Source organism: Octopus bimaculoides, chromosome 10 (assembly GCF_046866305.1).
Source record: "Octopus bimaculoides isolate indiv1 chromosome 10, ASM4686630v1, whole genome shotgun sequence".
NCBI classification, from domain to species: Eukaryota; Metazoa; Mollusca; class Cephalopoda; order Octopoda; family Octopodidae; genus Octopus; species Octopus bimaculoides.
The window spans coordinates 66,491,197-66,513,870 of record NC_142937.1 but is presented as its reverse complement, the minus strand read 5'-3'; the positions used below and the strand labels follow the sequence as shown (position 1 = coordinate 66,513,870).

General features: G+C 35.5%; 2 protein-coding genes and 1 pseudogene across 2 annotated transcripts; all 3 read right to left on the bottom strand.

The window, feature by feature from the left end:
* Nucleotides 1-1,686: 1,686 nt before the first annotated feature.
* LOC106879765 (uncharacterized) lies at nucleotides 1,687-10,946 on the bottom strand. Its single transcript, XM_089358741.1, has one exon. It carries the CDS (start codon nucleotides 3,084-3,086, stop codon nucleotides 1,992-1,994), a length of 1,095 nt encoding a protein of 364 aa, XP_089214867.1. The 5' UTR covers nucleotides 3,087-10,946; the 3' UTR covers nucleotides 1,687-1,991.
* LOC149133761 (uncharacterized) lies at nucleotides 7,665-9,372 on the bottom strand (annotated as a pseudogene).
* Nucleotides 9,862-14,648, bottom strand: LOC149133760 (uncharacterized). The gene is made up of 2 exons (XM_089358250.1): nucleotides 13,631-14,648; nucleotides 9,862-10,013 (listed from the first exon to the last, which is right to left on the bottom strand). Exons 1-2 carry the CDS (start codon nucleotides 14,646-14,648, stop codon nucleotides 9,862-9,864), a joined length of 1,170 nt encoding a protein of 389 aa, XP_089214376.1.
* Between the last annotated feature and the right edge of the window lie 8,026 nt (nucleotides 14,649-22,674).

The following is a 22,674-nucleotide window of genomic DNA, read 5'->3' as shown; positions in this document are numbered from 1 at the left end:
CTAACTAAGCCATGCATCTTCACTTAAATAAAAACAAAAATGTAATTGAACTGACAACTTTAAATTAAATCATCGAAACATTGGATGTTTTATTAGTCAGAGATTTAGAATAGTATTTTGTTGTGGTCTAAATATTTAGGTATTATCAGGTATTATATAGTAATTACCATTTGACCACTGTTAATAGGAATGTCTCAAAATAAATGTAGATTACAATAGAGAAAGAGAAACTTTACTATTAAATAAAGAACTTCAAAATATTTTTGCAGAATCTCAAAAGCTGGACGAGAAGAACCTCTTGAAGGTAGCAAAGCAATTAGAAAGTAAATTACAGCATGTTGGTGAGTATAAAATAACAGTACATAGTTGATTTTAATAAATTTTACTTTTAACTGAGCTTTTGTTTGCCTGACTGACTGAGAACAGGTTCCATTCTTATTTCCCAGTTGAAAGGTTAGCTGTAAAGTAATTCTACTAAAGACGTTTATATAATTGAAATTTGGTAAGATATCTTCCAAGGTTAGCATAGCTGGTGATATGGATAAATTAGAAGACACAGTGTGATGCATATTGTCTTCAGGATCAGGGGAACAGAAATATGCTGGGGAAGGTTTAGCAGGTCAATTAATGGCCATGTTTTTGTTTTCACTTTTGTTTACCAAATTTACTGATTGGTTATTGTGTTTCGCTAGAAGTCAGCTGTTATTTAGCAGACTTATGATAAAAACTGTTAACACCCTATTGTTTTTCTATGTTCAGAGGAGCCTTGACCACATTATTTGAACATATCCTTTCTTTCGGGCAGTAGGATTTCATTTTAGAGAATCTTGGTTGCTGTCTTAAGCAACTTGATTGACCAAGTGATGGCTTCTTAATTGTTTTAGCTGTCACAGAGTGGTGGAGTTTTTTCTAGATTTGATGATGTGTGGTTTGAGAAATCTCTCTCTCTCCCTCCCTCCCTCCATATGATTTATTTATTGTAGATAATTGATGTATGAGTGTAGGACAACCCCCCCCCCCCAACCCCTTGAGGACAACAAAAAAATGCAGTTTTTAAATCATAATCTTTATTCTTATAATTTGTAGTTTATGAACACTTCTCTGAAATGTAAAATATTACTTTAATTATAAAATAACCCCAATAACAAAAATGAACTTAATGATAAAAACATCTGACTGTATCTTTAAAAAATGGCAGATACAAGCTGTTTCATCTCTATCTCAGGAGGCACATCTTTTATTTTAATTTTGGTTACCCTACAACCTAGATATGTGGGGACCATGATAAAATCTTTGTATTCGAAGGATTTGGTTGAGAGCTCTTTGGCTCTTTCTTCAGTGTTGAACCTTACTTTGACAGTTTCGTATTTTTTACCTTTAATGATATAATTTTTGAAAGCCCATATGGGTTTTGAACATTTCTTTATTTTGCTGTGTAGGGACCTCTAGCCTTTTGGATTTTTGAAAACAGTCATGCCTTTAAGTATGTCTCACCAAGTATCAAAAATTTGGAAATTATGTGCTAGACTGACCAATTTACAGCCACCACTTTGTAACTCATAACTGCATACCCTAAAACACAACAACTAGCAATTCATCATCTAATGTGGTTTTGCTGAGAAATTCAGACTCCCTTATAATGTTTAGAATGATCACTCAATGAAACTGAATATAATATTGTACATAATTATTAAAAATTGACAATTCTTTACTATTATGGGTGAAGAAACGATACAAAGAACATAATTTTAATATACTTAAAACACACACGTACACACCAATTTCAATTCCCTAAAAAATATATTATCTATGGTGTGTTCAAAAGAACAAATTTGAATAACAATACATGTATATTTTTGCAAAATATTGCTGAATGTTTCCTGCAAGGTATATTATAATGTACTCTCTCTTGTGTTCCTGTTTGCATACACAGCCTGGATGTAATATACACAGTACACTGCTGGAATGTAAGGTACACTGGGACATAATGCCTAGCTTGCATAAAGTGGGATATCTCGCTTTACTTGACTGGAGAATACTTCTGGCAGAACACCTCTAAGATAGAATATTTTCAGTTTTTCCACAATTGTTAGCCACAAGTTCCCATCAAAGTAGATCCTCTCCACTGACATTGGATGTTTAAGGGTCCAAACTACAAAATCACACCATTTTCTTCCAGTTAATGCCATCTGCCCTTGCACTTGATAAAAATAGGAGTGATGTCTTTTCAGCACAACTTCATTGTCTTTAACAGAACAAAAGAAAGAACTGTCTTTTACACATTCATGAGGGGATAACCGTTTCCATTTGTCACTTGATGGACATTTGATTTCAAGCAATCCTGGTCCGTCTGGAAAGTTAGGTATATCAACTAATCCATCTGGGCTTGCACCAAGATATGGATAGGAGGGATTAATAATCAATCCACAATCCTTCACACTTGTATTGGGGTGAACTGCCTGTATCCTTTTTGTGTACAATCGTCGAACAGCAGGCTCATGACTTATACCCCAGGAGATATGGCTATTTTTAAATTCGTTGTTATACCCCATTACTTGTTTTACAAGGTTGTCCGGTGGAGTCGTGTCTTTACGAACAAAGACATGACCAAAACTAGAACTGGTAATTCGACCCTTCCTTTGTTCTTTCCATGTTCTGTTTTTGTTTTGTCCCCTGGAAATAAGTTCAACTTGAACACACTGTTCCTCACTAATCTTTAAATTATTCAAGAATTTGTCAAAGAATTCCTTGACAGATTCAGTATCTAAATTAGTGCTGTCGTGAAATTGAAAGTCAATGTTGTCTTTAATAATATTAGGCACTTGTGTCGTCGCAGAGACACCCTGGTCTGGAGTGTTATCAAGTTTGCTGACTTTCTCAGAATTAGTTAGCCACCCTGCATTTGAATCTCTTTTGCATAATCTTTCTTTGAAACGTACTAAATTTACAGTAGCCTCAAAGGGCTTTGCAGTTGTATCACCTGCTACACTTGAAAAACTATCGCTAAGGTTTTTTCCAAATGACAGTTGTTCAGCTTTCTTAGGGCTCTGTTTTCGTTTTCTTGGATTATTCCACTTGCATTTCATGGCAGTTGGTGCCAAGGTCCCACGTTTCTTATTGGTAGCTATGTCCACAAGGGCATGTAATAAAGCTCCGATATGGTTACAGGCTTCTCCTTGTCTAAAATAAGAAATAGACTATTAGATAAACTTGAGATGTGTGTATGTGCATTTGTATTTGATAAATATGACAGGAATAAAAAAATATTCAAAATTAAGACTCATTTATTTATTGTTTTGATTATAAATTTATTTCCTTACATCCATAAAAAATTCAATTTATTATACAAGGGAAGAAAGTCAAAATACTTAAACAGGCTCTTACCCTGCAGTGCAGTTGCAATCAGCTGAATGCACATTGCCAGTGACCTTTGACATAATTACCCACACTCTGTGGTCAGGATTCTTTTTTGGGTTTGATGTCGGTATCGAAGGGATTACCAGACACCAGACAATACAGTGAGAGCAGCTTTCACTAATATCGTGGTATTCGATGCTGTGTACGTGTCTGTTGTGGTAAATTATGCCACTCCTTAACTGTTGTTTTGCCTTCATCCATAGTACGAGGTAATTATAAATGTCATTATCTGTGAAATTCGGCAACTTACAAAGAACTTTAGTCCAATCTGCTGAAAGCAGATTGGGATCAGGCAATATTTCACCGAGAGGAGATATAAGCTTCTGCTTATTCCGATGAAGTATCGTCCGATGAATTTATTTTGTTGACATTCTTCATCGACAGAATTTTTATACATTTCAACCTTTCAATCAAGTCCGCCTTTCTTCCAGTAACATACTGTCCATATAATCTTAAATATTTCTTTAACTCAGGCACAGTAAGTACTTCGATAGCTGAATCATCGAGCTGCTTTATATCCATGATAAGACGTAAAACAATAACAATAGCGTGGATAGTCTGCGGAAGTTTAATTGCCTACATGGAGCGCCGCCTAGCCAAGGGAGATAACCTACTTATAGGAAAGCCCTATAGCTGACATTTTGGGAGAAGGTATCCTTATTAGCAGAGAGTTGGGAGAACCTATATGAGATGTTTTTGCTTGTGAATTTAATAACTGCTCAAGGATCGAATGAATAAAAACTAACATAATGCAAATTTTTGTCTGACTTATGCTGGTGTTGAGAGAGTGCTGAAAGCTTGCTAATCTATGATTACTTCACCCTATAATAGGTAGTCCTAAGTCTTTGGAGAGTTTAATTACTTGTTTTTTCTCATACTGATCTAACACTTCATTGGTAGGCTTATGAAAAGTGAGTACCAACTCTATCATGGTCACAGTAAATATGGTAAATTGTTTGTCTCTAATTCTAATAGATACAAGGACATTTTTTTGGTGAAATTTATTTGTAAAAGACAATGCACACTGTCTGGCACTGTACCATGGCGATTATGATCAATATTGGCTTGAGGTGAATTTCACCCCAAACCAAAGAATGTAATAATGATAAAATTGATAATGGGGTCAAAAATTGCATGAGTGTAAACAGTTAAGAACAAAAAGAAAAAATTGGCAGAATATTGAATCATAAAAGCAGATAGCTTGGATTATCTACTGTCTTAAATAAGGCTGGGATTACATTGATCCTCTTGTATCAGTTAAAGGTGAAGGAGGTGTTTGTACATAGAAGTACCTCACAAGAAATGAAAATTTTAAAATTTACCTATATTTCAAGCCTTTATCCTTTCCCTAGCAGTCCATTTGAACAGTTAAAATGCATCTTCATAAAATTCATTTTTTATCCAAAGGTATATACTGAATTGCTTCAAAACACTCAACTTCTTTAAGAGCTTTTCTTAATGTTTTAACTGTGCGTTTCATTGTGGAAACCTAGTTCTTCAATGTGATTAGGATAGTTAAACCTTATAAATTCCAGTTTGACTTCTTTAATTCTCAAGGAAATATCTGGGAAAAATAGAAGAAATGATTGCAACAACATTAATGATCAAAGAAAAAATGTTTACAGTATAATACAGCCTGATGTATGCTGTACAATACAATCATAATGTATTGTCCAATGGCGACTATGCCTTTTTGGCGCTTCCATGACCCTATCGGCCATGGTGGCCACTTGATCGAGTGTGTTCGATTCAGAAGCCGTTGCCAAAATTGTCTGGACTTGCGATGGTAACCGTGTAAAGAATATTTTCCGAAGAAGTGGCCCATCAGATAATTCACCGCTGAGTCCACGGAGACGAGTTAAAAACTCCGTTGGAGAGACAATTTGCTTCTTCCACACTCAATGAGAGCTTGTTTTAGACGTCTCGCTTATTCGCTGTCTGGCGTGGAAAAGAGACAGAATAGAAGCGGGAACGCTTGGATGTTGAATTCCACGCATGCGTGGTTAAAGGTGCAGTAATGGCGACTATGCCTTTTTGGCACCATATGACGTCACTACAGTCCTTTTACTAATTATTTCACTATTTTTGCACTGTCCATATATCTTTTGTGACAGCTGCTAGATATTGATCACAAACTTCGCCTACTTTATTATCATTATCATGTCTGACAAGCATTCACATGTCTATATGCTGAATGTCTGTTCAGTTTTAGGTGGGAAAATGCTTAAAATACTGAGAATATATTAAATTGTTTGCCTGTATCTAACAAGTGCATGTATTTAGCAAGTGCAGTGTTGTGAGTAGCTGGCATTTTGGGAGAATATATCCTTATTAATACAGAGTTTGGAGAACATATACAAGATGCTTTTGCTTGTAGATTTAATAAATGCTCAAGGATGATTTGAATAAAGACTAACTTAGTGCAAATTTTTATGTGACTTTTGCTGCCGTTGAATGACGGGCGATATGTACACTTTACAAAACCATATTCAACTATTCATACTAATAATCTATGATTAATGAGTTGTCTTAAGTTTTTGGGGACTCTAATTAGTTTTTTTTTTCTTCATACTGCTCTAACTTTTCATTAATAGATTCATGAAAAGTGAATACTATCTCTTTCATGGTCACAGTACATATGGTAAATTGTTTCTGTCTCTTATATCAGAATTGCACTTCAAGAAAGTTGTCAGAATATTTTTTTGGTAAAATCCATTTGTAAAATACAGTGCATGCTGTCTGGAGCTGTACTATGTGGATTATGACCATCATATGCTTGAATTGAATTTGCCCCCAAACCAAAAGATATAATAATGATCATAATAATGAAGACAAAATTGCAAGTGTGAACAATTAATAAGAGCTTAAAAAAAATAAATTATGTGGAATATTGAATCGTAAAACCTGACAGCTTGGATTATTTATTCTAAATAAAGGATGGGGGTCATACCAACCCCATAGTTCTAGTTAGGAGTTAAGGAGGTGTTTGTATATAGAACTACCTCAAAACAAATAAAGATTTAAAAATTTACCTGTATTTCAAAACTTCTAACAGTTCATTCTAATAGTTAAAGTACATCTTTATGAAATTCACTTTTATCCAAAGGTAGATATTGAATTGCTTCAAAATACTCAGCTTTTTCAAGAGATTTTCTTAATGTTTCAATTGTATGTTTCTTTGTGGAAACTTTGTTCTACAGTATGATTAGGATAGTTAAGCCTTATCAATGCCAGTTTGATTTCTTCAATTCCCAAGGAAATATCTGGGGAAAGATTTCAGAATAAGCTGCGGTTTGAGTTGCAACAAATATGTTTTACCTGGAAGAAGGGCAAAAACTCTGGGAATACTAAATTTACCTTCTTGGATATGGATACAATATAGCTGATAATATATTGATGGACTGATTTTAAAGGTACCATCTGCTGCCCAATTTGGAAAATGTATCAAATCTTCTAAGACATCTTCCATTGCAAATATTAGTAGTCTCTTCTCTCCAGTTGCAAGAAAACAGTAGGATTCCAGTATCTTGAAATTATTCCTTTGCTGTGGAATTGGTGGTTCGTTTGTGCTTTTTGTCTCCATTGATGTACATTGCTTCCCATTGATGATAAAGAGGGCATGTAAATAATCGAAAACCAATCTTCATTAGTGATCGTAGCTCCAATAAAACTTCTTGCTGGTTCACATACTGAAATTGAAGTAGTTTTTAACTCAGACATAACCTCTTGTGTTCCACTGCATGTATTCTTGCTTTGCAAGATTGTTCTACATATCTACCGTATGTTTTTGTTTCATTGACATTTTTCTTATGATATTGGTAGCTGTAATTTTCCTCATCAACAAATATCTTTCAGCCAGTGTTAGATTTTCTAAACATAGCTGTGAGTTTCAAATAAAACTTGGGTTTGATAACTGCTCAAGGATGGTTTGAATAACAACTAACATATTGCAAATTCTTGTTTGACCGACACTGGTGTTGAGAGAGAACTGAAAGTTTGCTAGTCTGTGATTATTACCTTCTGTAATAAGTAGTTCTAAGTTTTTCAAGAATCTAATTATCAGGTTGTAATGAAAGTTCTGTCCATCTTTTTAATTGAAATAAGTATAAAAATGCAGCCCAAACTACAGGGTGTTCTGGAAGTCTTGGGCACATTTTGACATTGAATATCTCGAAAACTATTAAGGACATAAAAACACATCTGATATATTCTGAAAGCCAGCAATTTCAAGTTTTTTTATGGAATGTTCAAAGATGTTCAATGTGAGCACCGTTGGTCACATGGCAATTGTCAAGCTGATAGTCCAATTCTTGCCAAATGCGTTCCAGCATTGCGTTGTTGATGGTTGTTTAGGAATGTGGGTTATACATCATTAGATGTACACCTGACTTTCCTACCACCTTGACGTGCTGAAAGGAAATGGAAATAACAGTCAGAAAGAAAAAAAAACGTCTGTGTTAGCTTGGCACAATGTGAGTTTGTATGTTCGAAAAATGCTAACGAGTTAATATCTCACTGAAATAGTTCAAAAGGTCGGTAAAAGGAAATGTCCGTGAAGTTGCTTGTGTGAAAACCACAAAAGTCTTATTAGCGAAGAAGTGTTTTGTTTACAAGCTCTATAAGTCATCGACAAAATAAAAACTTTATCGCAGAAAAAAAATTTTTCTTAGCTTTCTATTTGTGTGATGAAAATGTTGAGAGACGCTCAAGTTAGTCGTAGTTGATGATGGTGTCGGCGGCGTGTGGTCGTAAACTCGTGTTGCTCATACCAGCGATAATACCTTACGAGACGTCAAATTCATTTTTACACAGCGTCGTCTACTTGCTAAAAATGGCAGCAACATGCTCGTCACATGCGAACAATTTCAGTGAGTACATAATATTTATTGATGCTGATTAGTCCAGATCGTCATGGCTGCAGTCGTTCTTTAGTCGGGGTCACCACTTTAGGAATGTGGGTTATACATCATTAGATGTACACCTGACTTTCCTATATTAAATTAGAAGTGAACGGAACGCAGAACTCCAAACTGATCAACAACAACAATATTTATTTATGGTGGAAAATATACAGCTTCCAATTGTCCGGTTTCTGAGTAGCCTGAATGTAGATGTACTGTCCCTAGAGATGAATCGTTGGAGAGACAACTTGCTTCTTCCACACTCAATGAGAGCTTGTTTTAGACCGTCTTGCTTGTTCGCTGTCTGGCATGGTAAGAGACAGAATAGAAGCGGGAACGCTTGGATGTTGAAATCCACGCATGCGTGGTTAAGGATGTAGCAATAGCGACTATGCCTTTTTGGCGCCAATATGACGTCACTACAGTTGCAACAGCTTTCATTATTTGAGCCTTCAGTTCATCCACATCTTTGGAAGGGGAAGCACAGACCAGTCCTTTCACAAACCCCCACAAAAAGAAATCGCAAGGTGTGAGATCTGGAGACATGGGAGGCCAGGGCATGAGACCGTGATCATCTCGCCCAGACCATCCAATCCATCTGTCTGGCAGTATTGTGTTCAGATATTGTCTAACTCTGAGGCTCCAGTGCTGTGGCGCCCCATCCTGTTGGAAAATGAAGTCGTCAGACTCTTCCTCACTCATCTTGTCCATTGACCAGTTTTCCAGCATGTCGAGGTACATGTCACCATTGTTATTGCTCCTTCAAAGAAAAATGGTCCGTAGACAGCTTTCTTGGACTGGCACAAAACATGTTCATCTTTGGGGAATCTCACTGATGCTCAAGAAGTTCATGTTTGGTTTTCAGTACCTCATATGCGAGTGTTATGCTTGTTAACTTTGCCATTTACGTGGAAGGTTGCCTCATCGCTAAAAACAAGCCGGTCATCAAATCTGTCATCTTCCAACTTCTCTTGCATTGCAATGCAAAAGTCACGATGATCTGGTTCATCAGTATCCTGCAACTTTGGACTAACTGTAATTTGTAAGGTATCATCTGCAGTCGTCTTTTTAAGATATGCCAAACAGTTGTTGTAGGAAGCTGAAGTTCCCTACTGGCTCTTCTGATTGATTTACAGGAGGTCTGCTCGAAGGCAGTTTGAACACGCTCAACCATATCATCTGAAGTTGAGGAGTGTTCTGTTCTCTTAGCTGGGCACAAACATCCATCCTTCGTGAATTTACCATGCCATCTCAATTTGGACTTCCTTTCTGGTGCCTTTTTTCGGAATTTTGTGTGAAATGCACGTTGAACAAGTATCCATGATTCAGTTTTTGCAAATTGAAAGACGCAAAACGCCTATTTTGGTTGAGTGAACGCCATTACTGGCTCTGAAAAAATATGAAAAAATCATTAGCATTACAAAAAAACTTAATGAATTTAGCTTTAAAATGGTACCAGTTTCGTCTTACTACCAATCATAGTCCAGCAGATATGAGGACTTGAAATGTGCCCAAGACTTCTGGAATACCCTGTATATGTTTTTTAATCATCAACATAGTCACCAGTCTTTTCAGTGACATCTTCCCATCTTTCCCTAAGCATTTTGATACCCTTTTCATAAAATTCAATTGGTTTTGACTCAAAAAAAGAAACTAGCTTCATTTCAACCTCTTCTCTTGAAGTAAGCCAAAGTTCTGCAAATTGATTTTGTAAGCTTTTAAAAAGATGGTAATTTGTTGGAGCAAGGTCAGAAAAATATGGTGGGTGAAGCATAATTTCTCAGCCAAAGTCTTCTAGGAGATTCTGGGTCACTCTTGCAGTGTGGAGTCTGGCATTATGCTGCAGGATCATTCTTTTTCTGTTTACCAACAAAGGCCATTTTTCCTGCAAAACTGTTTTTAAACATCTTAGCTGCTGGTAGTAAACTCCAGCTGTTATTGTTTATCACCTAACAGCTCATAATAAACAATTCCCTTCATGTCCCACCATACACTCAAAAGAATCTTCTTTGGATGCAGACGACTTCAAGGCTGTTGGATAGGTTTTGAATTATGGCTGAGCCACTGCCTTTTGCACTTAACATTATTGTAGAGAATCCACTTCTCATCTCCAGTAATGATTCTGTCTAAAAAAAAGTGTTTGAAATTCATGTGAATGCAATGGGACACAGCAATCCACATGTTGTTTGTGATTGTTTTCTGACAGATCATGTGGAACCCATTGTCCAGCCTTGGAGACTTTACCAAGTCTTATTATTTCACAATGGATGGTCATATGGTTCACATTAAACTCTGCTCAGTTCCCTAGTTGTAACGGTTGGATTTTCATCAACAGTAACTAGTAATTCCTCAGAATTGAGTCCTTTGGGGGTGTCCTTCTCTTCATCTTTTAGACTGAAAACCATCTTCTGCATGTCCTTTCTTTCATCACATCGTTTCCATAAGTATTGTTGAGTGATCTTGCTGTATTCCCCATCTGGAATTCAAACAGTAAAACATGCAGTATGTGCTCTTTACTTGGCATGTACGTTTGGGTCATCTGAATGAAGAAATAATATTTTAGCTACTAATATCATTTAGAAGCTAGACTGGGGTAATCATGTCTTATAATTATCCTTAAAAAAAAAAAAAAAACAGACAGAACTTTCGTTACAACCTCATAGATTGTTCTTCTTATTCTGCTCTAGCTCTTCATTGGTACACATGAAAAGTGAATACCAACTTTTATCATGGTCAGAGTAAATATGGTAAATTGTTTCTCTCTCTAACATGTGAATTGTATTACATCCTGAAAGATGTAAGAATATTTTTCGGTGAAATCTATTTGTAAAAGACTGCATGTTGTCTGGAACTGTACCATGTGCATTATGATAATTATAGGCTGAGAGACAATTTGACCCCTAGCCAAAGAATGTAATAATCATAATAATAACGGAGACAAAATTGTATGAGTGCAAACAGTTAAGAAAAAAATTAGGTGGAATATTGAATCATAAAACGTAATGGCTTGGATTATCTAGTGTTCTAAATAAAGATTGGGGTCATATCAACCCCATTGAACCAGTTAAAGGTTAAGGCAGTGATTGTATGTAGAACTACCTCATAACAAATAAAGATTTAAAAATTTACCTATATTTCAAACCTTTATCTTTCTCTAACACTGCATTTCATTAGATAAAGTACATCTTCATGAAATTCACTTTTTATTGAAAGGTAGATATTGAATTGCTTCAAAACACTCAGCTTAAGAGATTTTCTTAGTGTTTCAACTGTGCTTTTCATTGTGGAAACTCAGTTCTTCAATATGATTAGGATAGTCAAGCCTTATAAATTCCAGTTTGACTTCTTTAATTCCCAAGGGAATATCTGAGAAAGATAGAAGAAATGAATACAATACCAGTAATGATCATATTAAAAATGTTTACTGTATAATACAGCCAGATGTATGCAATACAGTATAGTCATTCATAATGTACCATGCTTTTGCGAATTATTTCACTATTTTTGCACTGTCCATACATCTTTCATGATAGCTTCTGGATATTGATCACAAACTTCACCTACCTTCTTATCATTATCATATCTCGTGTCTATATTGCTGAATGTCTGCTTAAAATATTGAGAATATATTCAAATTTTTGAAAGTGCAGTGTTGTAAATAGTTGGCATTTTGGGAGAATATATCCTTATTAGCAGAAAGTTTGGAGAACTTATTATCCTAAATGTTTTTGCTTATAGATTCAACAACTGTTGAACGATGGTTTGAATAATGACTAACGTATTACAAATTTTTGTTTGACTTACACTGGGGTCAAGAGAGAGCTGAAAGCTTACTATTCTATGATTATTATGCGCCAAAGTAAGTTTTTGGAGAATCTAATATTTTTATTTTCTCATACTGCTCTATCTTATTATTGGTATACCTATAAAAAGTAAATACCAAGAGTGTGAACAGTTAATAAGAACATTAAAAAAAAAATTGTGGAATATTGAATCATAAAACCTGATAGCTTGGATTATCTAATCTCTTAAATAAGGCTGGGGTCATGTTGACCTCATGGTACCAGTTAAGGGTGAAGGAAGTGTTTGTACGTAGAATTAACTCACAACAAATGAAAATTTAAAAATTTCCCTATATTTCAAATCTTTATCTTTTTCTAATGTGCATTCCAATTGTTAAAGTACTTCTCTGTAAAATTCACTTTTTATCCAAAAGTATATCCCGAATTGCATTAAAACACTCAACTTCTTTGAGAGCTTTTCTTAGTTTTTCAACTGTACATTTCTCTGTGGAAAGTGTTCTTCAATGTCATTGGGATGGCCAAACCTCATAAATTCCAGTTTGACTATAATCCCCGAGGAAATATCTGTGAAAGATACAAGAAATAAATGCAACAACATTAATGATCATATAAAAAAATTTTTACTGTATAATACGGCCAGAGGTATGCTGTAAAATACACTCATTCATAATGTATGGTGCTTTTGCTAATTATTTTACTGTTTTTACACTGTCCATGTATCTTTCATGGCAGCTGCTGGATATTGATCACAAACTTTACCTTACCTATCTTATCATTATCATGTCTGACAGCATTCATGTGTCTACATGCTGAATGTCTGCTCAGTTTTAGGTGGAAGAGTGCTTAAAATATTGATAATATATTGAATTGTTTGCATGTATCTAACTTTAGCAAGTGGGGTGTTATAAATAGCTGACATTTTGGGAGAAAGTGTCCTTATTGGTAGAGAGTTTGGAGAACCTGTACAAGATGTTTTTCCTTGTGGATTTCATAACTGTTCATAGATGGTTTTAGTTATGAATAAACATATTGCAAATTCTTGTTTGACCTACACTGGTGTTGAGAGAGAACTGAAAGTTTGCTAATCTATGATTATTACCCACCGTAATAGCTAGTTCTAAGTTTTTGCAGAATCTAATGTATATATGCAGTTCTGTTTGTATTTTGTGATCACGCCTGTTTGTTCTGCTATAAGTACCAGATTCGTGCTTCTTTTTTGGAGGCATTCGGTTGACTGATGCTTGTACGTCTGATGTGTTCTATTTATACTTAGTTGTCTTCACAATAGATTTTTCGCTGTCGCTGGTGCTTATACATATTTAAGGGAGGCACCTCTTCTTTCAGTTACATCGATGCCTCAGAGCTTATACAGGGTGGGGCATAAATACTGTTACAAAATAAAACACAGATTTATCCCGACAAAAATTTATTTAACAACCCACTATTACAAAATTTGCTTTGCAAATGCCCAAGGAACAATATGGTGTAACTTTTATTCAAAATGTTTACCTTGTGCCTTCACAACACTACGAAGTCTTTTGGGGAAGTCATCTATAGCAGCACGCACAACATTTAAGGGTATTTTATCCCAGCACTTGGTCAATTTTTTCTTTAGAGCTTCAATATTTTGGCAAGGAGTAGAGCAGGCTTCATTCTCCAGAATTGACCACAAAGAATAATCAAGAGCGTTAAGATCAGGTGATGAGAGAGGCCATTCTTCTTTGCTGATCCAGGACGGACAGTTGTCTCTACACCACTGTTGTGTTAATCGAGACGTGTGGCTCGTCGCCCCATCTTGTTGGAAAGTCCAAACTTCATCACCGCACACCGAATTGCACCATGGTATAAACGCGCCTTCCAGAATGTCCTCGATGTACTGTTCTTTGTTTATCTTTATTCCTTGAGGGACAAAAACAAGTGGAGTTTTCCCTCTTTCAGAAATGGCTGCCCAGACCATCACTGATGCTGGTTTTTGGGTTCTGAAAACCTTTCCTGCATTACCAGGTATTGCCTCAATACTTTTAGCAAGGATTCGGTCATTTTGATGATTGTGAGACTGTTGAACTGAGAATAACTTTTCATCACTACAGATGATGTTACGGAGCGTGCCATCTTTAATACGGTTCAACAAGAGTCTGCTTCTGCTGAGTCTCTTTTCAGTTGTGGGCGTGGAGAGAAGCTGTCTCTTTTGGAGTTTATAGGGTGACAACTTTAGGTCACTTTTGCATATCCTCCGCATAGTCCTTGGTGATGTTTGTGCTTCTTTTGCCATTCTCCTCATGGATCTTCTTGGATTTCGTCTGATTTTTTCCCTAACGTTTTTGATGAGTTTAGGTTTTCTGGAGGTGCGGGGACGGCCTGATCTTTGTCTATCTTTGATCGAAGAAGTTTCCTGGTAACGATCAATCGTCCTTTTTATCAACATTCTGTTAACTTTGAGGTTTTTCCCTAACTTGAATATTTCAGGTGGATGCATGCCCTTCTCATGTTGCTCTATGATGAATTTTCTCTTCCATTCAACAGACATTGCAACAAAATTTTAATATTTAGTTTCTGAAATACAAGAAAACATATAATAAACTATCATTTAACTCAAATAAATCATTAGAATTCTTTGAATATAATTATGAAAAATAGTTTTGAACTTTTGTAACAGTATTTATGCCCCACCCTGTAGAATATTTTCAGTTTTTCCACCATTGTTAGCCACAAGTTCCCATCAAAGTAGATCCTCTCCACTGACATTGGATGTTTAAGGGTCCAAACTACAAAATCACACCATTTTCTTCTAGTTAATGCCATCTGCCCTTGCACTTGATAAAAATAGGAGTGATGTCTTTTCAGCACAACTTCATTGTCTTTAACAGAACAAAAGAAAGAACTGTCTTTTGCACATTCATGAGGGGATAACCGTTTCCATTTGTCACTTGATGGACATTTGATTTCAAGCAATCCTGGTCTGTCTGGAAAGTTAGGTATATCAACTAATCCATCTGGGCTTGCACCAAGATATGGATAGGAGGGATTAATAATCAATCCACAATCCTTCACACAAAATAGTTTTGAACTTTTGTAACAGTATTTATGCCCCACCCTGTATATATGAGGACAGGGAGACTGTAGTTGTTGTTTTCCCTGGTAAGTGTCGATGGAGTTGAATAGAAAAGAATACCAGAGAAGGGGATGGACGCAGGTGTGAATTGATGCCCCCTCTAACCTCACTTACCTCTTAGCATCGACATCGAAAAATATTGTGGTCAATGCGTGCGTGCGTGCATCTCATAACTTACCACTGTAGCTGGTTGCAGGTGTGTGCTTGCTTCACAATATTTCAGTGTAGCTGGTTGCAGGTGGTGTGTGTATATATATATATATATAATAATAATAACAATAACAAAGACAGGAAGTAAAGTTCAATTGTTTTATTGAGATAAAGAAAATATGCATGCAGACGCGCTTACCATTGAAAAAGTGAAAGTGAAAAATCTATTGTGAGATTATAATGTGTATAATGTTTTTAGATTTTAGTCAGAAAATTTCGGGTGAAGGTAAAGGAGTCCATTCATTTTCATTATTTCTCTTCAGATGAAAATAAGCAAGCAGGTCTGATAACTCCGTGCAGTATGCATGCTAGTGCATTTTGTTCAGGATCAAGTTGGCTGAGTGGTGGTAATTGTTGAAGTAGTGGTGGAGAGTTGTTCCAATTGTTTACGCATGCTTCTGTTAGTTCGTTGAGGTTTATTTGTTTAGGTGATGGAGTATGTAATTCTGTTTCTAGTTTTCTTTTAACTTTGTTTACTTTTCTTTTGGTGTTGGGTGAATTGCAGTCGGAGGGTAGTATGTTGAAATACTTAGAATCTGGTGGTACATTTTTTTCTGTGTATATTTTTGTATATGCGTGGCTGATGTATTTGTCATTGTATTTTTTCCATATGGTTAACCACATGAGTGGGTTCTGTTCGACTTTACCCCATTGTTTTAGTTGTTCCATAGCTCTGGTTGTTTCCCAGTAGAAAAGTCTGTTTTTTATAGCGTCTTTCTCTTGTAGGACAACTCGCCATGGGTCTACGTTACTTGTTGAGATACTGGGAGTTCTTTTAAGAATTCTTTTGTTCTGGTGTTTTATATTGATGTATGTATCTGTACCTTCCAAAATACACTTTGCCTCTTCAACATTTTGGTTTGTAAACCACGTTTCATCTGTGTAGATAAGAGTTTTATCTAAACAACTGCCGAAGGTGAAGTTTTCACTGGCTTGACACCTCATCCTTCCACTGTTCATTAAGCCATTTCGAAGTGATCTTAAGCTGTGTGATTTTCCGCTGTTAGACGATCCTGTTATGTGCAGGGATGGGGAGAACAATACACTTAATAACTCATCAGTTTTGGCATCTAAAAAATTCACCAATTCGTAAAATATTTCAGATGGGACAAAGGCAAGTGCTTTCCTTCATTTCTCTTAAAATGTAAACACTTCTCTTCGTAGGAAAATAGTAAGCATTTTAAATAACTCCGTGCAGTATGCATGCTAGTGCATTTTGTTTGATGAAAAGGGTGTTACTGGTTTCAACAAACTAGTGTTGCAGTCCACAAGACTGTATTGCATCGTAAACATGCCCCTATTAGAGAAAGATGTTTTTGAGATTAACCATTTTTAATCTTGTTAAAATCTGCGACCATGAGTGGATTCGTTTTGGGGTATCACTTTAACCCTGACACTGTTCATCGCCCTTGCACTTGAAAAAGCTACGTGAAGCATGGCTGTAGCAAATGTATGCCAACTCTATCAAATATTTGCCCTGGTGCTTTATTGATTATCATAGAATAGGACAGATGAACCGGGAACTGGGTCCGATGCAGAACGAATGGAATGTTTGCATCACTCAGAGTAAGTTTGATTCTTGGAATCAGTGCTCTCGTGTGAGAATGAGATCAACTTATAATTGTTGCTTCGATGCTATGCTCTTGGCACTGAAGTACTTCCAAGTGAGTTCCGTTGCATAGACCTTCTGTTATAGAGAGGTGTCTAAGAAGCATGGTTATTGCTCCAACTTTTAAGTTAAGGTGATGGGGAGGCATTCCAGAAGGTGTAGGAGAGTTTATAAAATTCCAAGAGATAATTCTGGGCTTCTTCATTATCAGAAGTTACTGAGTTGGTGCTTGGATATGTCTTAGTTTTAGTGGGTAATCTAGTTAGAATTTCTTCATTTACTGCTAAGCAGTCCGAATTTTTCGGGGGTGAGATCACTCTATTTTACCTTTCTTCTGCTGTACAGTTGTCAAATATATCAGATACCAAAGAATTGTTATATATGCATGCCTCAGGAATATCAATAGTATCTTCTGCAAGATTATCCAGAGAGCTTTGAAGAAATCCACTTCCAAGTTGTAGCCACCTCAAAAAATCTTGTTTGTTTGCATTTGTTTTCTTGTTTTACGTAAGTTGCATTTGATGAAAATTATCCCACATCGAGGAGCATTTGAGGCAGGCATCAAGTACAGCTGCAGGAGGAACTCTGGGAACATCTAGAAGAACTTGTCTAAAATCTCCTAGTACAATAATTTTCACACCAAATATACTATTACTATTCATAATATCTCTTGAACAATTATCTGTAACTTTCAAAGCATAAACTGGTATCAATGAAGCTTCATCAATAATGAAGACCTTTACTTGCCTTAGAATGTTTCCTTAATCAGAATTTGGTGGAACATTGCACACGTTTCACTCAAAGAAACTGGAAGCTTGAATATACTGTGAAGAGTTTTACCACTTTACAAGAATGTTGCAGCAGTAAATATGAAGATTCATATTTACCCAACATTCTACGGTAAAATAAATGTGTATATTACAAAAAAAGTAACAAAAAATAGAGCAAACACATTCTTAAGAGGGTCCCAGATACAATTTGCTGCTCTCCGTAAGAAAGCGATGGAGATGTTCAGCATGATTTGGAATAGACTTTATGAACAGATACCTTGCCACCTACTACTTGAGATACTTACACATCCCAAGTTTTGTAGGCTGATAATTGGTGCAGGTGGATTAATCAAGGACCTGTGGTGTCCTCGGCCTTCGTCTCTGGAATCATCATTAAAATGCCTCTGAAGTGAACGTTAATCTTGCCTTTGGAATAGATGAGTTAACCACTGTGCTTCTACTCCAGCAGCTTGCTTCCTGGCTCTCTCATTCTGCTGTTTCCCTTGTTATCCCTCCTCAGCATAATAAGCTTCTTGTAAAGTATATACTTCACAAGTCCATTAGAGGTCTTCTCTTCTCTCTCACTTTCTTAAACTGCCCTTCCGAAGCTCTTAAGCTCTCTTCTCGATTGGACAATTCTGTTGGCTCTATTACTCATAACAGAGAGGCTTCACTTTTACTTTCTCCTCCTGTCTAAACCTTTCAGCTGCCGGGCTAATGAGTATAATGGTCATTACCTGAAGGGGATGATTAGCATCCATCTCCTTGTTAGCTCAAGTTCACTTCTGATGATGCTCTGTTACTCTGCTTGGGTCAGGGGATTGCAACATCTGGTAGTTGTAGGAACTGTGGATGACTCCGGCCCTGATTCCTCCTACATCTTAGAAGTATTTTGCTGAGGTATATGCACCACCTCCACATATTTTGTTTTGACCTGGTGGATATTCAGATCCCACAGGTCCTTACAAATCTTTCCACAAATACAGTCCAAATCCATTGTTGATTTGTTGTTACCAGTTGGTCTGTGTGATTGGGATTCTCATTCTGCCCTCCCTGTCAGGAATCCCTGGAGGTATTTCTCCTTATCATTGATCACAGCTTTCTCTAGGTTCTTCCTAACAGGTGCATCTGAAGCTGCTAATACTTACCACCCTACTGCCATCTCCCCAGGCTGTCTACGATGAAAGATAATCATCTGAGCAGGTGGGTGGGATTGGAATCCATGTTCTTTTGTTAACATCTCAGTATAATTACTGCTATACTACATGTCATAAACTTGGGGGAAATGAAAACCAATAAAGACATTGCCTGTTGAACTGTACACAATCATATTTTTTTTGTTTACTGTCCCAGAAGACAATATTAACTTCTAATTTATCCATACTACCAACTAATGCTAACCTTGATGGATATTTTATATTTCAGTAATATAGCTATCTTTAGTAAAATTATTTTAGATCTAACCCTCCAAATGGAAAGTAGGAATAGAACCTGTCCTCAGTCAGTCTTACAAACAAAGGTAAAATATATAGAAATCAACTAAGTACTATTATTTTGTACACATCATCTTACCACCTTTTACTTTCTGATTGCTTTACCTTCAGGATATCCCTGTCAGACAACTTTGGAGTCTCAATTAAAATATTTTCAAGTTTTTAACTTTATTGTAATGTTTATAATCTCAATTTGTAATCTATATTTTATTAACATTTCTCTCCTCAACAGCCAATTGATGATCACTGTGGCTTGGCTACTATTACAATTCCTACAGTGATATCTGAATATTTTGGTCTGTAGCAAAATACACTTACCTTTCTAAATTTCCTTCAATAAGACATCCTATATATTCTAACAATGCTGCAATTGTCTCATTTAATTTTCAGCAGATTATGCTTTTTGTATGTAAGAAAAGCAGCAGGATTACACAGAAGTTTACTAGATATAAAATGTGGAGGGTAATGGAGTTTGTCTATCTTTTAACATCTTGGTGTAATTACAACTATACTACATGTTCACAATAAAGTCTGTGTGGCTTATTGCTGTTTTCACAAATATAAAACTTCTCCCCAAACTTTGATTTTCACTAAATTTTCAAACACAAACTGGTTTTGGAACATTTCTTCTTTCTTGCTCATAATCTTTCATGTACTCTTTAGACACACACCAAGACTTTGTTTAATTATAAAACTTGCATTTGGTGCTCAATTCTAAATTAATTGTCAATAAATTTAATTTGTCAAACTTATTGATCATAATAAAACTATATGTATATGTTTCTTAAAATTATCTGAGCAATCAAAGAAAAGTGTCACTAGTTCCAATGCAGATTTTTTTTTTTTTTTTGACCAAATAATTATGACCAGGTTTTGTTATCTAAGTTCAATGTAACTATCAAAACTACTAAAACAAGTGTGAAGGATGCACAAAACTCCTAAAAACCAATAAATGAAGTGTAAAGATATCAAAATGAAAAGTAAATTATATTCTCACACTAGTAAATGTTATTAACATCTAATTATTGACTAAGATATGTGTGTTCAAATCCCATTGGGTTCTCATTTTTATTCATATTTCTATATTTTGCACATCAACATTTTTATTACTTTGTCCAGATGTAAGCATGGGCTCACTGCTCAATACTAAGTTGACAATCCATAAAAGTAATTTAACCTTTATTATCCCAAGAACAGAAGAAATCAATCAAAACCCATGAAACCAAGGAGATCGATTCATAAGGAGTTTATTATAGACCTTTGCAGACGGATTTTTGCTATTTTGGTATTGATTGCATGTTTTATCTTACCAATACATTTGGTAGATATCATTATATAAAAACATGTATACAGCCTCTTGTATTATAGTAGAAACATCTATTTAACCATTGCCAATGGAGTTTTTTAACATCAACGCATCCATGAAGGACATCCCTATTCCACCAAAAAAAAGTTTATATTAAGCAGCTTATCCAGAAAACTCATTCGTTTATAAATAGAGTTAGATGGAATATTCATATTCTAGTAAATACAAATGACTTCAGTTATTAGGTTTGTAAAATATAAATCATTTATCATATCTAAAGGTTCCAAATTTACTGTAATTCATTGATAATAAAGTTGTTGTTTACTGGTATAACTTGTGATTTGTTGACACATCTCTTAATCACCATTATCTTACATTTGTCTTAATCACCATTATCTTGTATTAGTCTTATTTTGCAGCTAGTACTAGCATGGGGAGACAATGGTTATCTGAGTAGCAAACCAAAGTTTCCTACTTGAATAAAGACAAGATTTAGTGACCATCTCTGAAAACAAACAAGACAGTCACACATGGAACACTCTGGTCATAAATCTATCAATTTTTTCTCGATACATTTGAATGATTTGTGGTATATATCTGCGAGCATAATAAAGCTGAAGATTAAGTTGAACTTGTTATTGTAATATAAATTACATAATCTTCACACATTTCACTAACAGCATACAAGTCTGTTGTTGGGTAATCATTATATAGACAATTGCATAACCACCTAGAAATGCCAGGTCTTTAGAAGAAAATAATTATTTAATCTATTTTTATTTATCAGCCTGTTAAATGGCAGTTCTCGTTTAGTCCTGCATACCATCTGAGATCTGAGGAAAGTAATAAAAATAGATTAAATATTACTATTTTCTTGTGAAGATCTGACATTTCAAGGTGATTACGCAATCATCTCTATAATGATTACCATACAGTATACTAGTGAAACGCGTGTAAAGATATAATTTATGATGTTACTAGCAATGCACCCTGGTTTTGCCCAGGTGTTATGACCTACAACCACATTGTATTATCTGTTCCTTTCTTATGGGCAGAATCAGCACATGAGGAGTATGAAGCAAAGAACTCTTCTTTATAAACACGTTTTTCAGTCATTTTCTGATGAACAACGTTGCAGTTTCCATCTATCAAATTCAGTCACAAGTCTGTGGTTGGTCTAGGGCTATAGTAGAAATCACTTACTCAAGGTACCATGCAGCAGTACTGAATATGAAACCATGTGATTGGGAAGTAATCTTCTCAGCCACACAATCATTCTTGCACCTAATGTGTGTGTTTACATTTGCTGTTAAATCAAGTATTGTGTCCCACTATGTCTCAAAGTTAGCAGTTCATCAAGAAGAGACATATAAAATAAATACCAGATTCAGATACGTACTGAGGTCAGTATGATCAATTAAATTTTTAAAGGTGATACTCCATCATGGTGACAGTTAAAAGACTAAATCCAGTAAAATAATGTTTCTCGGACTTAATGGCTTCAAATCTAAGGTAATTGATTACTAACCACAAGTTAATGAATTGAAAGCTTTGTATTGAACTTTCACTCTGTACGATAACACTACATGTACATCTCAGTCTCTTTGACTTCCAACTATTAACAATTGTAATTTGAAGTTGAATGGTTAGATGTTCAAATTTCTTTAAAAATTATTGTGCAAAATATTCTGAGAAAAGTTTTTTTTCACCACAACAAAACACAGGTATCTCTGTAGTAACTTGATCTACTACAAATAGCAGCCAAATCTCTCTTAAAACACACCCTTTCATCAAGAGAAAGACAGAGATTTACAGTATTTCAGGAAGAAAAAAAAGAAACTACACACACACAGACACGTGTATATATGCATGTGTATATATCAACACATAGGTATACATGTGTATGTACTTCTATATATGGATATGTGTGTGTGTGTGTGTGTGTGTGTGTGTGTGTGTGTGCATGCTCACATGAATCTGTTGTATGTAATTTTATGTCCTTTGTATAAGACATAATATTTATTTCTGTCTGTCCCTAACTAATTATGGTCTA